The 13,550-nt window shown below is 43.7% G+C and overlaps 1 protein-coding gene across 1 annotated transcript in view; it reads left to right on the top strand.

The window, feature by feature from the left end:
• Positions 1 to 13,550, top strand: part of FSTL1 (follistatin like 1) — a 53,920-nt gene that overhangs the window by 29,288 nt on the left and 11,082 nt on the right. Inside the window, exons 3-6 of the mRNA XM_079155309.1 lie at positions 4,672 to 4,776; positions 7,396 to 7,525; positions 8,363 to 8,395; positions 9,900 to 10,030. Of these exons, the coding sequence (XP_079011435.1) occupies positions 4,672 to 4,776; positions 7,396 to 7,525; positions 8,363 to 8,395; positions 9,900 to 10,030 (399 nt within the window). The remainder of the gene's footprint in view (positions 1 to 4,671; positions 4,777 to 7,395; positions 7,526 to 8,362; positions 8,396 to 9,899; positions 10,031 to 13,550) is intronic.

Here is a 13,550-nt window from a genome sequence, read left to right as displayed (position 1 = left end):
AACTTCAGGCCTCACAAAACCTGGACCTTGAGATGAGGGATTGGTTGTGAACACATTTAAGGGAGGGGCTCTTATGGTAGGATTGGCACAAATGCAGTGCCTACTGCCAAGTGCTTCAGAACTACTGCTAAAATCATCACACCTCCTTCCTCCTCTTTCCCTGGCTTATGCAGGACGCACCAACACATTTCAAGCAAAAGTCAGAGAGATTGAACAAGTCTTGGGTGTTCCAGCTAGATTCCCAGGGCCTGAAGCAGTTTTGCTCTTTCTCCGTGGCTTCCTTGGGCTTTATTGTAGGATTCCACTCCAGAACAGTTCCCTGGAAGCAGCCAGCATCCCACCCTAGGCACCACACCCCAGGGCCCCTGCCCCCACTCTCCCCAGTTCTGTGAATTCCTTTGTCCCCAGCTCCATAGTACTCAGTGTTTCTGAGGGGCCCTGATGTTCCTGTGAAGTTTCCATGACTAATTCTGGCAAAGCAAGGAGAGCTTTTCTCACGTCAACAAAGCCGCTCTGTCACAGAATAGTGGTAAGTGGAGCCAGAATTCCACCTTGGCAAAAGCAGGGCCTTTTTTTTCTTTTAAATAAAGTGGAAAGGAAGAAGAGGTTGGAGGGGACAGAGCCGTCCCAGTTCATGTTAGTGAAATGACAGTATATTAAGCTGACAGTTTTATGGCTTTGCTTTATAAGCTTCCTCCCCTGCCAAAACATACTGTTCTTCCAGAAATTGTTTTACTTCAGAAGACTTTCTTTTAAACATTCAAAGTATATTTTATGCTCAAACCTAATGCCGGTTGGCCCAGAGATTCAGATGCATGATCACCTCCACTGGTGATTTTGCAAATAATTTGCTTTTGCATTTGCTTGCCAAAATAATTTCCTTTTTGTTAGACTTTGGATTCAAGATAACACCTTTCCTGGCTTTCATTTGTAAAGAATCAAGAGTAGTTGAGTGGAAGGAGGCTGGTGTTAAAGCCTGGAGGCCTACGACTAGGCCCCAGCTCTGCACTCTGCAACTGTGAGATATTGGACCAGTCACATATGACTGTGAGCCTCAGCTTTGTTTTCATCACAGGATCTTCAATCTGGAAGATCTTTAGAGATAACTCCTGCCTGCCTATATTGAAAGGGTTTGAGAGTCAAAAATGATAGTAAAAAACACATTTATTAAAATTGCTGAGCAAGGGGCGGGGCATATAGCTGAGTTGGTAAAGTGCTTGCCTTGCATGCACAAGGCCTGGGTTCAATCCCCAGCACCACACACATACACACACACAAATTGCTGAACAAGCATAAAGTATTATTTCCATGTAGTAGCTGACAGTTGCTCAGAGAATTTTTTTAACTTTATTTTATTATTATTATTATTTTTTTTTTTTTTTTTTTGCGCTGCTGGGGATCGAACCCAGGGCCTTGTGCTTGCAAGGCAAGCACTCTACTGACTGAGCTATCTCCCCAGCCCCAGAGAAAGTTTTTACCTGGTAAAATAAATATTCCTTGATTTTTATTTCTGCATTAAAGCATGCCTATGAATGGGGACCTGGGTAGGGCTTTGAGGGCTGCAGTGAAGACACTCCTTCCCAAGTTGGCTGATTCTCCTGCCTATGCTTGTAGGGTGTCTGTCCTGTTTCCTCATCTCCTGCACCACTTTTCATTGGGAAAACAGCTGGGCTGAGCTGCAGAAGCCAAGACTACTTCTGCATTGCGGCTCTGGGCTGTAGAAGACAAAGAGAGAGATTGCCACCTATTGACAGATATGTCACCTGCAAAGAGGAATGGTTGTGTAACCAGTGACTTCACCCATCTCTCTCTGCTCTGCAAACTGGACTCAGGGATTGTTAGGCCCATTGCTTTTTCCATTCCATCAGCCCTGCTCCTTTCAGTATTACTATTCCACTGTAAGGGAAGACAGGGAAGAATGGGGTCATGACAGCCGAAGGTGACAATGACTGAAAATAAATTATCCACTGTAGTAATTATCCACTGTAGTATCTGTTGTGTGATAGACACTCTGCTTCATGCAATTTGTCTTGTTCAGTCCTCATAACAACCTTCTAAGGGTCTGTATTTCCATTTTACACATGAGGAAACTGAGGTTTACAGAGAGTACCTTGCCCATGACCATGGCAAGAAAGGAACACAGGTGGGATGTGAGAAATCCAAATCTAAATCTCTGAGGCATTCCTCGACACTTTCTCCTTACACACCCATTAATTACGCAGTTTACATCCCCATTTAGTTTCCTTAATTTTAAGTCATCAGGACATGAAAATAAGTCTAAAATATAATAAATCATTGAGTGGGTATTTATAAATAGAAGCTTAGTTATCTGTGGTCTGGAGATCTGGGTTGAATCCTAGCTCCTCTCACTTCTCTAACTTTGGGACTTTGGGCAAGTTATTTGGCCATTCAGATCTTCAATGTCCTCATCTATAAAATGGATAATAATAATAATATACCTGTTCTTGCAGGGTTGCCCACACAGTAAGAGGAATTTTTTTAGGAAAACTCTTTTATAAATTTTAACTGCACTATTCAAATGTGAGTCAAAGGTATTCTCTCCAAAAAGATTTTTGCAAGTATTTCTGAAAAGTGACTTGTATTGAATTCAGTCTATAAGGAGAAACTTTTGTTTTTAATCCCCACTAAAAACAACTTATGATAGAAGGAGGCTCTGTAAGTGCCACCTGCTATTCTGCAGTTGGGGCTGTAAGGTATTCCCATTAATCACACTTTTCATGGGCAGCTTGCTTTACTATGATGCACTTCCAGATATATCTCATTTCATCTTCACAGGAAAGTATTGGTATTTACTCCTATTTTACATATGAGGCTCAGAGAGTTAAAGTGACTAGTTATAGATGCACGGCAAGCCGGGGATTTTGTGGGTGTTTGCCCGTGGAACTGTGTCCTTGAGTGCAAACATGTTTGAACATGCTTTTGTGTGTGTCTGAAGGACATGGGACACACCCATAGGGATTAGTGCATCTAATGAAGGAGAGGGTGAGGAGAAGGGTATCCTGAGATCCTTTTTTGTTGTTTTTTTTTTTTAACACTTATCAGCAATAGCCTCAATATTGCATTACATTCCCAGAGTTCTCCCATGAGGGCCCTGTCTGAAGAACATGCTTGATTTTATCAGCATTCCCTGTTTAGAAACAACAGCTCTCCAGTCCACCTAGTCCTCTGGGAATTACTTCCTCTTTTCTTCCCTGCTTGCCAGCTTTATTGAATTTGCCTTAGCAACATCCAAAAAAGAATTGGTTTAGCAACAGCATGTGAACCAATGAAATGTGAACATGCAAATTACTTCTAGACCAATAGAAGACCTCTCCATGATTGTCAAGCCCCCTTTTGAGAGAAAAGAACAACCTGGAGTTTGCAGAGCAGCCTCAGGGTGGCAGCAAACCAGCTGTATTAGACACTGGTCCCTCAGCTCTCAAGCCTCTACTTTGTTTTTTGGCTTTTTTTTTTTTTTTTTTCGATTCATGAATGTAACTTATTTACTAGCGATAAAAGCCTTTCTGTGGCCTGCAGTGTGGACTGTTGTCTTTGCCACAGCTGGTCCTATGAACCCAGCATGCCTCCTGCCATCTTTTTTTTCATAGTCAGCGCCAGCCCATTGGGTTTAGACCTGGAGGCCTTTGGTGACTGCCTAGCCAGTCAAGGAGAGGGGCTGAAGAAATCGCATTCTCCTTAGTTTAATCACTTCTGCTGCTGGGCTGAGTGGTGAGTGAGGTAGAGTTGGCTTTCTGCCACTAATGAATGGGAGGAAAGGAATGTGCCACGAACAGATTAGCGCCTGTCAGTACCCGTATTTTCAGGTGGCATAGACTGAGGTTATTCCCTGCTTTGTCAGTTCTGTACACATCTGAACAGGACTCCTAACCAGCAAGGGGCTTGAGGGTAGTTCTATTCTCTTTCAGGTGGTTTGCCCCTCCTATTCTTAAAGCAAGAGCAGACATCCATAGGGGCCAAATATCAAATAATAGCACATCCATGTTTCCATGGTTTAGCCATCTTTCTTTTGTCCTTTGAGATGATATTGTGTTTAACACCACTTGATGAGGTTTGGGACCATGAGATGTTCCTATTTCTTTACAGTGTTCCTATCACTACCTGGCACAGTCTTTTCATCCTTTAAGACCTCAAATCTTTCATCCTTTGAGACCTCAAATCTTCAGAAAGTTCTATTTGATTCTTGCATTTCTCTGCTACCCTCCAGTTCCCTGGGGCCCTGTTGTTGCACTTTCATATATATGTATATATATGAAAACATATGTACATATATATTTTTCTAAATGTATCTTTCTTTGAGAGTTGTAGAGCTTCTTGAGAATAAGCATTGTCCTTTGTATCTCCAGCCCTTAGGATAGTGTTGGCATACAATAAGTGCTGGATAATCGTTTTCTGAGGAAAGAAAGCACGAAAGAAGGGATTCTTACTCTTGGAGAAATAATCTTAGGGACTTAGAGGTACCTGAACCTGAGCCAGAGCAGTGCCTGGGAGTATGGTGCTGATTATGGGGAACAACTTTTGGCTGATCATAACCCTTTAGCACCATGAGCTGCAACTCCAAACCAAAGTCCAAGCCTGAAAGATAATCACCACCGTTGGCTGATCCTGTGATAGTCTTATCTCAGTACCTGGTTTCCTTTATTTGTCTTTTAGGAAGAACTAAGGAGCAAATCCAAGATCTGTGCCAATGTGTTTTGTGGAGCCGGCCGGGAATGTGCAGTCACAGAGAAGGGAGAGCCAACCTGCCTCTGCATCGAGGTAGGTGCTGATGTCAGGAGCCAAAGGACAGTGGCCAAGGCCAGTGTGGCTGCCTTGCTGGAGCTGCCAATTAGCAGAGCAGTGCCAACAATTTCATCATCTTTATAAAAACACACCTTGTCTATCTGAAAGACATGTAGAATTTTCCCCCAGGGTTAAAAATCAGATGCCTGGTTTTTAATGTAGGGATTTTTTTTTTTAATAAAAAATGTTTAGCTTATATAAGATTTTTTTTTAATTTAAAATATTAGCAATTGCTGGGCGCAGTGGCACACGCCTGTAATCCCAGCAGCTCAGGAGGCTGAGGCAGGATTGCAAGTTCAAAGCCAACCTCAGCAACTTTGGGAGATTCTATCTCAAAATAAAAAATAAAGAAAACAGGCTGGGGAGATTTCTCAGTGGTTAGTCACCCCTGGGTTCAGTCCCTAGTACAAACAAACAAACAAACAAAAAAAACCAGCAATTGCTTTATTTAAGCCAAATAGTATAGACATTTATACAGTCGTAAAATTAATAATTTTTCCCATAATTGTCCAATCCCATTAGTCTTGGATAACTGGTATTATTGGTTTGGTATTTACTGTTCCAGGGTTTTTTTTTGGTGTGTGTGCTAAAATAAACCTAGTGTTTCCCTCTGTTTTATGCAAAAATGAGGTTATAATTCTTATAGATAAAAATATATGCAATTTATATTTTACACTCATCAATATATCATGGACAACATTTCAGAACAGCACATACAGTTTTAACTCCCTTTAAAACTGATGCATAATATTTATTAATATAAAAGAACTAGGTTTATTAAATCATTTTCCCATAGATGGACACTTAGGTGGTTCTTTGAGTTTTTTACCACTATAAACAATAACATTCTTTGTACAAATTTCCTTTCATGATCCTCCCTTTGTTTCTGTAGGATCAAACCACCAAGGCTACTAGGTCAAAAGATGTGCCAAGGTTTTTTAAATAATGGGCAGAAATTCAGGTTTTGCAATTTTGTTTTTAGGTGACATCTAAAAAGAAAAGTGAGCCTTCAAGAAACAGGCAAGACTCTAGTAAATTCTCACTTCCAAAGTAGACATAAATACCCTGGATATGTGCTCTTTTTTTCCTCCTTCTGTCAAACAAACCTATAACCTGGCAATACAGGTCTTTTCTCAAATAACTATACCCAACTTGGTCCCCAGATTCAGGACCCTGATCCATTGCCACAGAGAGGAAAGTTTCCCAACTTGGAAATCTAAACACCTCATCCTACTGAGATTTGTGGTGAGATCTTCACTAGAAGTATACTGGCCACAATGTGGTGGCATAAGCCCAGACTTAGGATCTGGAAGCCTGGTGTCTCGTCTCAGCTCAGCCACACATAGTTATGTGATTTTGAGTGAACTAATTCCCATGAGATGCCATGAAGACAGAACCAATGTTTAAATTTTGTTTGTTTTGCATCAACTCTTTCTTGCTTTGCTTTCCCTTTCTTCCTTTCCCCTTTCAAAAAACACAAAAGTCTGAAGAAATCAAGCTCGCCTGTGATCTTCTCACCTTCAGTAAGCAAAGCAGAACTTAGTTGCCAGATGAACTTTATTCCATATTCCTGGCCATAATGATTTATGGTAGTCCCACCCCCACCCCAGCCTCACAACAGAGGTTGTGAAACTAGGAGGAAAACAAAATGGTCCCCAAATACTAACAAAGCAAGAGATATCTATGATTAGTCCCCAGAAAAACTGAAATGTGTGTGTGTGTGTGTGTGTGTGTGTGTGTATGTGTGTGTGTGCGCGTGCGCACATGCGTGTGCACATCTGTTTCCACCCGTTGATCACATTCCCAGCTCTGGCTGTTTTGGGCCATAAAATGTTGGAATTTTGAGAGATCTTAGATCTTCCAAACAAGACATTGAATGATTTTTTTCCAAAGTGACAAATAATCCAGATTCCTGACTCCTAATAAAATGTCCTTTCTGTTAATTTAGTAATCCATTTGTGCTGCCCCAACAAAATATGTGAGATTGGCTAATTTATAAATAATAGGAATTTAATTCCCACAGTTTTGAAAACTGAAGTACAGGATCAAATCACAAGTAGGTTTAAAGTCAGTGAGGTCCTAGTCTCTGCTTCCAAGTTGGCATTGTGAACATCCTCACCTAGCAAAAGGCAGACGAGCAAAAGGGTCTAATGCTGTGCAAAATCTTTTTATTTGGACTTTAATCTCATTCATAAGAAAAAAACTCCATGACCTAATCAAGTCCTACAGGCCTTGCCTCTTAATACTATGGTTGCATTGGGGATTGTTTCAATATGAGTTTTGGAGAGAGCACAAATATTTAAGCCATAGTAGGATGTCCATTTCTTCACTGAATAGAAGAGATGACTCTGAACCAGGATGGACACAGAGGGCCATGAAGGATTGAGTGATGGAATGCCTCCAACATCAAGTAGGGTAGGGTCACTGATGGCCTTGCCTAAGGCTCCCTGTCCCATGGTGGCAAAGAGACTCCATCTCTGCTAGTGGGGAGTTCCCTCATGAGATGGCTTTGTGTATGTGTGCAGGCATGTGTGTGTGCATGAGTGCACGTTGGTGCCCATAACCACCAAACACCCTCCCATGGGTCTGTTTCAGCAATGCAAACCTCACAAGAGGCCTGTATGTGGCAGTAATGGCAAGACCTACCTCAACCACTGTGAGCTGCATCGAGACGCCTGCCTCACTGGATCCAAAATCCAGGTTGATTATGATGGACACTGCAAGGGTAAGGCACGCCATCACTACAGCATGGTAACTCCACCTGTGGAGAGACAGGGAGCTGTGGTGTGACCATAAGACCTTTCCACCATGGCCACAGCCACCTAAAGCTGAGAAGACCACCCAGTTAGTTGGAGATGCACTCTCCTGACATTCAGGAGCCTGCTAGATTTGCCCTGAATGGCCCAGGCCATAGCCCTGGGTTTTGTGTATCAGGTCCCAGAGACCTTCCAGCACCTATTTGCTGTTGGACAATATTTAAGGTGACCAAATAAATAATCGACAATATTAAGATAGTCCTTAAAGGAATTCTATAACTTTTCAGAATGTAGAAATTAAATTTAGGCACTTCTCAGCCCTGGTACTATTGTTTCCTCTTTTTTGCACTCAAACCATTGCCATTAAAGTAAAAGGGAAGGCATCCTGTGGTTGTCGTTAATTAGAACCAGCCTCCTGCCAAGCTGTTGCCCTGCCTAGCACTCCCAGCCTTGACCTCCCCTGGAGTAACGAGAAACTGTTTCTCAGGTGTAAGTTCCTACTGCAGTCCCTGACCAGAATGATTCTCCACATGAATTCTCAACATCCCAGCGAACCTTCAACCCAACAGGAGGAAGTGTGAGATCAGGAGGGCAACCCAGTGGCCCCAAAATGTCAAACAAAACAGGGAAAAAAAGATCCCATCCTTGAACCCCCAAAGAAGAAAAAGACAAGAATTTAAGACAAAATGATGGAAAGCTTACAAACAGTCCTCTTTGAGTGGGGCAGTTTTAATCCTAGAAATATGCAGAAATTTTCTTCCTTTTCTTCACTTTGCATTACATGTTTTTTTCCCTTTTTCTTGCAGAGAAGAAATCTGTAAGTCCATCTGCCAGCCCAGGTGAGTGCCTGTTTTTTTCTGCAGTGTGCAGGCATCTTATGAGGAGATCTTGTGTTGCCTGAGCCTGCTGAGCACACAAGCTCTTCTGTTTATCAGAACCTGTGACCCAGAACACAGCTCACAAAAGCTGCAAAACTGCATTTTTTTTGGGTGCTTGCCAATTGAGGCAGCTGTTGGGGAGGAATGTTAGCTGTTTTCCATTTTCACTGAGTAGTGACTGCACTGTGTGGACAGGAAAGCCACCAAGTACTTCTTTCAACACTCCGTAAGCATGCTCCTGTCATAGGCCTTCTGAAGCCCAGCCCCTTTGAAAGTAGATAACTGAAAATGCTAGTTAGGCTCTGTGGTTTTTCTACTGATACAGATTAAAAGTTTGTCATGAATTTTAGTCATAGACCCCTTTAGCACATGCTTTCCCTAGGTCCTCACAATATCCTTGTGAGGTAGATCTTACTGTAATCACCTTACAGAAGAAGAAATTGAGACTGAGAGTTTGAGTTTCTGCATATCACACAGCTAGGAAAGACAGTGAAGAATGCCCACTTGTTCATACCCCTGACCCTGTACCCCTTTCACATCCCAACATATGTTATCTTCCAAGAATTTCCTTCTGCCAAGGCTTTCTCTACTCTGCTTCCCCATCCACCCAACCCTGGATCCCACCTGTTGCTTCTGTGTGACTTACGACAGCTGTCCAGAGCAAGGCTTCAACGGCCCTTCCTTGGCCTGGTTTTCTGTTGTTCATAAAAGAGAATGCTAAAGATGGTGTGTAATGTGTGTGTGTGTGTGTGTATGTGTGTGTGTGTGTGTGCATGCATGCACGCTCGTGTATTACTGGGGATTGAACCCAGGACCCAGGGCCTGGCACATGCTTACCACATGCTAGTCAAGCACTTTACCTCTGAACTACATCCCCTATCCTTTTTATTTTGAGACAAGGTCTCCCTAAGTTGCTCAGGCTGACCTTGAACTTGTGATCCTCTTGGCTCAGCTTCCAGAGTCACTGGGATTACAGGTATGCACTACTGCACCTAGGTGGTATAAAATTTTAAATGGGAGAAAGTTTGGATAGACCTGGTTGATGAGAAGGGAGAAAATCAGAAAACTTGTGGCATAATGAATGATAACACTCTCATGTACTCATGTGTTATTTCAGCTTATCTTTGAGCCAAAAGAGCTGCTCTACTGATTGATTTTTTTCCCCTCTGCTTCCTAAAGTTAATGAAAATGTTCTGTATGTTTCTGCTCTATTTTTCCTCACTTAAGCAGCTCTCTGTTTCAACATTCTCAACCTTAATAAATGCTTTAGCGAGATTAGCTTGACCCCTGGTTTGATACTTTCTGGTTGTGTACTCTGGTGTGATAATCCTGTTTCCTGTGGGTACTGTGGGCATTGGATGGGATGACTCAGTCACAGCCTGGGCACTGCACTCCAGGCAGCAGGTGCCAGATGACCCTGGGGTCCTCCCTCACCACCTGTCTGTCTTCCTCCTCTTTCCTGCAGTCGTTTGCTATCAGGCCAACCGGGATGAGCTTCGGCGTCGCATTATCCAGTGGCTGGAAGCTGAGATCATTCCAGACGGCTGGTTCTCTAAAGGCAGCAACTACAGTGAAATCCTAGACAAGTACTTTAAGGTAATCAGTGTTGCAGTCAAGACTGTTCAGGCCCAGAGAAAGGGAAGCTTCCTTCTCCCATTGCCTACCCAGGAGGAAATATGCAGCTGCTTAGAGTTCCTGGGTGTTTCCACATTGTCAACCATCCCACAAAGATGTGGCATTGCCCTGTGACCCCCTGCATAAATGGGATCCAGCACACATGTGCTGCCCACTTTGGGCAGTTAAACCCAAGGTCTTGGAGAAGCTGTCAGTGAGAAACATGCCTAAGCTCTATCCCCTACCCTATGTGATACCTACAGAACTGGCTGCTGATACATAGACCTTTTGATCTCACCCAGACCTGAACACTTCAACCTTTTACCTGCCCAGTTTAACATTACTCTGTCACTGACTTCATCATCCTCAGCCCTGAGTTTCCTCCTCTGATGGACTGGCATTTCATGGGTCAAAGATTCCTCATGAACCGAGGCAGTACCATTGCCCACCATATTTAGTTAAAGAAACAGAATTCTAATTAGGATTGGGAGAAATGCTGGTTTCAAAAGGGAACACAAAGGAGGAAATAGAATTTGGCAACATGTTGTACTACCTGGCATTGAGATCTTTCAGAGAGCCTGATGGTTGAGAGAAAGCAGGTAAGGGCACTCTTCCAGATAATTGACAGGAACATCACACTCAGAGATGAACATGTCACATTCAGAAGCATAGACACATACACACATGTGCAATAATAGAACAGATACACACACCACCCACAGAAATACACACACCACAAAGACACCCTATACACAGACACACATTCCAGGACCCACATTCCCACAGAAGCACCAAAGCCCCCTTCACTTTATGACACAGATCTCTAGGTGGGTTCTTCACTTGCTTCCCCAACCTGCTACTCCTGGAGCTAATAAACCATGACTTGGGAGCAGATTCAATGCCCAAGGGACTACTTAGCAGCTCTGAGAGTCCCCAGCATGCTCAACACCAGTTTAGTCTATGGATTCTTTTTTTTTTTTTTTTTTTTATAATTTTCTTAGTTACAGATGGACACAATACTTTTATTTTATTAATTTCTTTTTATGTGGTGAACCCAGTGCCTCATACATGCTAGGCAAGCACTCTACCACTGAGCCACAACCCCAGCCCCTAATCTATGGATTCTTATTTTTTAACTATTATGGAGCCCACAGATGGAGAAATTCTGATTTGAGTTAAAATAGATATTTGATCATTTAAGATTTATCTTGTGTTACTGTTTTTAGATAGAAGCTTCTCTATGGCAGAGATTAAATCTCCCTGGATTCCAAGTTTTGAAGACCTCACCAAGATGAGAAAGCTCGACTCTCATTTTGTCCTCTCTTTTAGCTACTCCCACAGGACAGAACCCTTGGCAGGCCTGTTTCCTTTCTCATAGACAAACATGTCACATTGCTGAGCGGAAGAGTTGAACAGAGCAAAAAGTAACTGAAAGAAAATGCTCTTTCCAAAGTCGAGCAAGTGGTACCTGCAGGGCCTGTTGTGAGCAGTGTCTTTGCCCTCTGATTACAGCATGGAGCTGTGGGACCCAGAAAGCTCCTTCCAAGGGGCCTCCTGGGACCTTGTAACTGTTGGTAGTGGCCCTTTGTGGCACCCTGCCTCAGGCGTCTCTGACACCTGCTCTTCAGTTTGATTCCCAAGCACCCAGGCCACACCGCCCCTGACACGTCCCCACATCCCAGCAGTAACACTACTGTAGGCTCCCAGCTGAAAACCACAGGGACCCTTGAGAAAGCAGCTTTTCTCTAGCGTATTCTCCCAACTGAGCTTGACTGCTGCTGCCAAACACAAAGTTCTTCCCAGACACACTGGCCGGCAGTGTCTTCCAGGAGAAAATTGAGTTTTACTTGCTTTTTTCTATGACTATCAGAGGCCTGTGTGGTCTCTTCTCAGGGAGACTCCCTCCCACTAGGTCAATTGGCACTTGCTATGACAGATCTGACATCTCAAGAGAATGTTCTAAAGCAATGAATTGCTCTCCAGCCCCAGTGGTATACCATACATCAAAATAGTGGGAAAGCAAATCTAATCCATTTGAATGAGGCTAAAATCTGCCTTTCACCTCATCAGTGGTTCACTCACTGTTTGTTGAAAGTATTACAGGATGGAGAAGGGAAGACCTTCAGCAGGAAGCATCTTTCTTGCTCATATCACACAGACCCTGTGACTCCAGGTTGACTTCTGGAGGCCAGGGCTGACGCTGGAGCCAGCCTTCTTGTCTCCCTTACCCTGGTGTCATGTACCCCAGGGCCCCAGCTGCTGTGTGTGGTCAGCGTCTACCTCAGTCCCTCTGCTCTGAACAGTCTCCATGTGCCCTAACCAGGAGTCTCCAAACATTCTTCTTCCTGTCTTTGTAACTGGTTGAGTGAACAGAGGCCAAGTGAATTATGTTGGAGTGTGGTTCCGGATCAAGACCCCACAGGCCTCTCATGCTCTTTCTGGGGCAGATATGAGATCTGTGTTCCTATGGATTCTACATATAGATCTGGCCTGTGGAGGCCCAACAAGACCCTCAAGACTACAGACAGAGTGGGATGTCCCCTCAATTTCAGGCCTGTCTTCTGGTCCCAGTGACATTGAAATGTGTGTACACAGCACTGCCTTTTGAGAGCCACCTGGACTGCAGTTGCCAGGTTCATGGCACTCCCCGGGTCCCTCTGATAGTGAGTGTGCAGCCGGTGTGGGACTGCTCCCCTCCCTGTAGACATTCGCTGTCTGCCCAGCACATGCAACATTTGAACTCCAGAAAGTCCTTTGCTCTTAAGAATATTCCTAGCTAAGCTTATTTAATTATTCTTCCTCAATTAATCAAGACCTAACAAGGTGAACTACAGGGAAGTTTCCTCAGGGAGAATATATAGTGAATAAAGAGTATCTAAGACCTGTTCCTGGAAATCAGGACAAGAGTGATAACTAGGTGGAAGCAAAGGCCTCATAACCTGTCATCTCACATGCCAGGGATAGATTTATAACTTGAGAGTGGAGTACATGTGGCACAGGCCATCATACAGATAGCCAGTGACGACATTTGTCTCTATTACCTGGAAACCTGGGCAAACTTTCCTTCCAGAATCCCTTGCACCATCTGAGGAGCCACCTTTGAAAATAACATGGGATGCTGATTATTTCCCAGGGCAGCAGTATGAGGCAGCCCAGGGACAGAATTTGGGGGTTTATGGAGGGAATACCATTCAAACTAGTTTGAAGAGCAACAGCATCCGTGTTGGAATTTGATCAGAACTTTGAAATAGACTCCTTTCTGCAGCGAGGGCCTGGGCCTCTTGAGTGGTCCCAGATGTCTAAGGTCTCAGTTTAGTGTCTTGCCATGAGAGACAATGCCTAAGCTCACCACACCCTCCCCTCACGCTCATAGGCTGTCAGCTGGGTGGTCCAGACAGCCTGCACAGAGTAGTCTCTGGACCTGGACACACATCTGCAGTGGTCCCACAGAGATGGGGGTCTCTGCACCACCCCTGCCTGCAGCTTACTGATTTGCCTTGAC

Source organism: Sciurus vulgaris (genome assembly GCF_902686455.1).
Source record: "Sciurus vulgaris genome assembly, chromosome: 10".
Taxonomy (NCBI): Eukaryota; Metazoa; Chordata; class Mammalia; order Rodentia; family Sciuridae; genus Sciurus; species Sciurus vulgaris.
The sequence above is the reverse complement of the archived record's forward strand: the minus strand, read 5'-3'. Positions and strand labels throughout refer to the sequence as shown.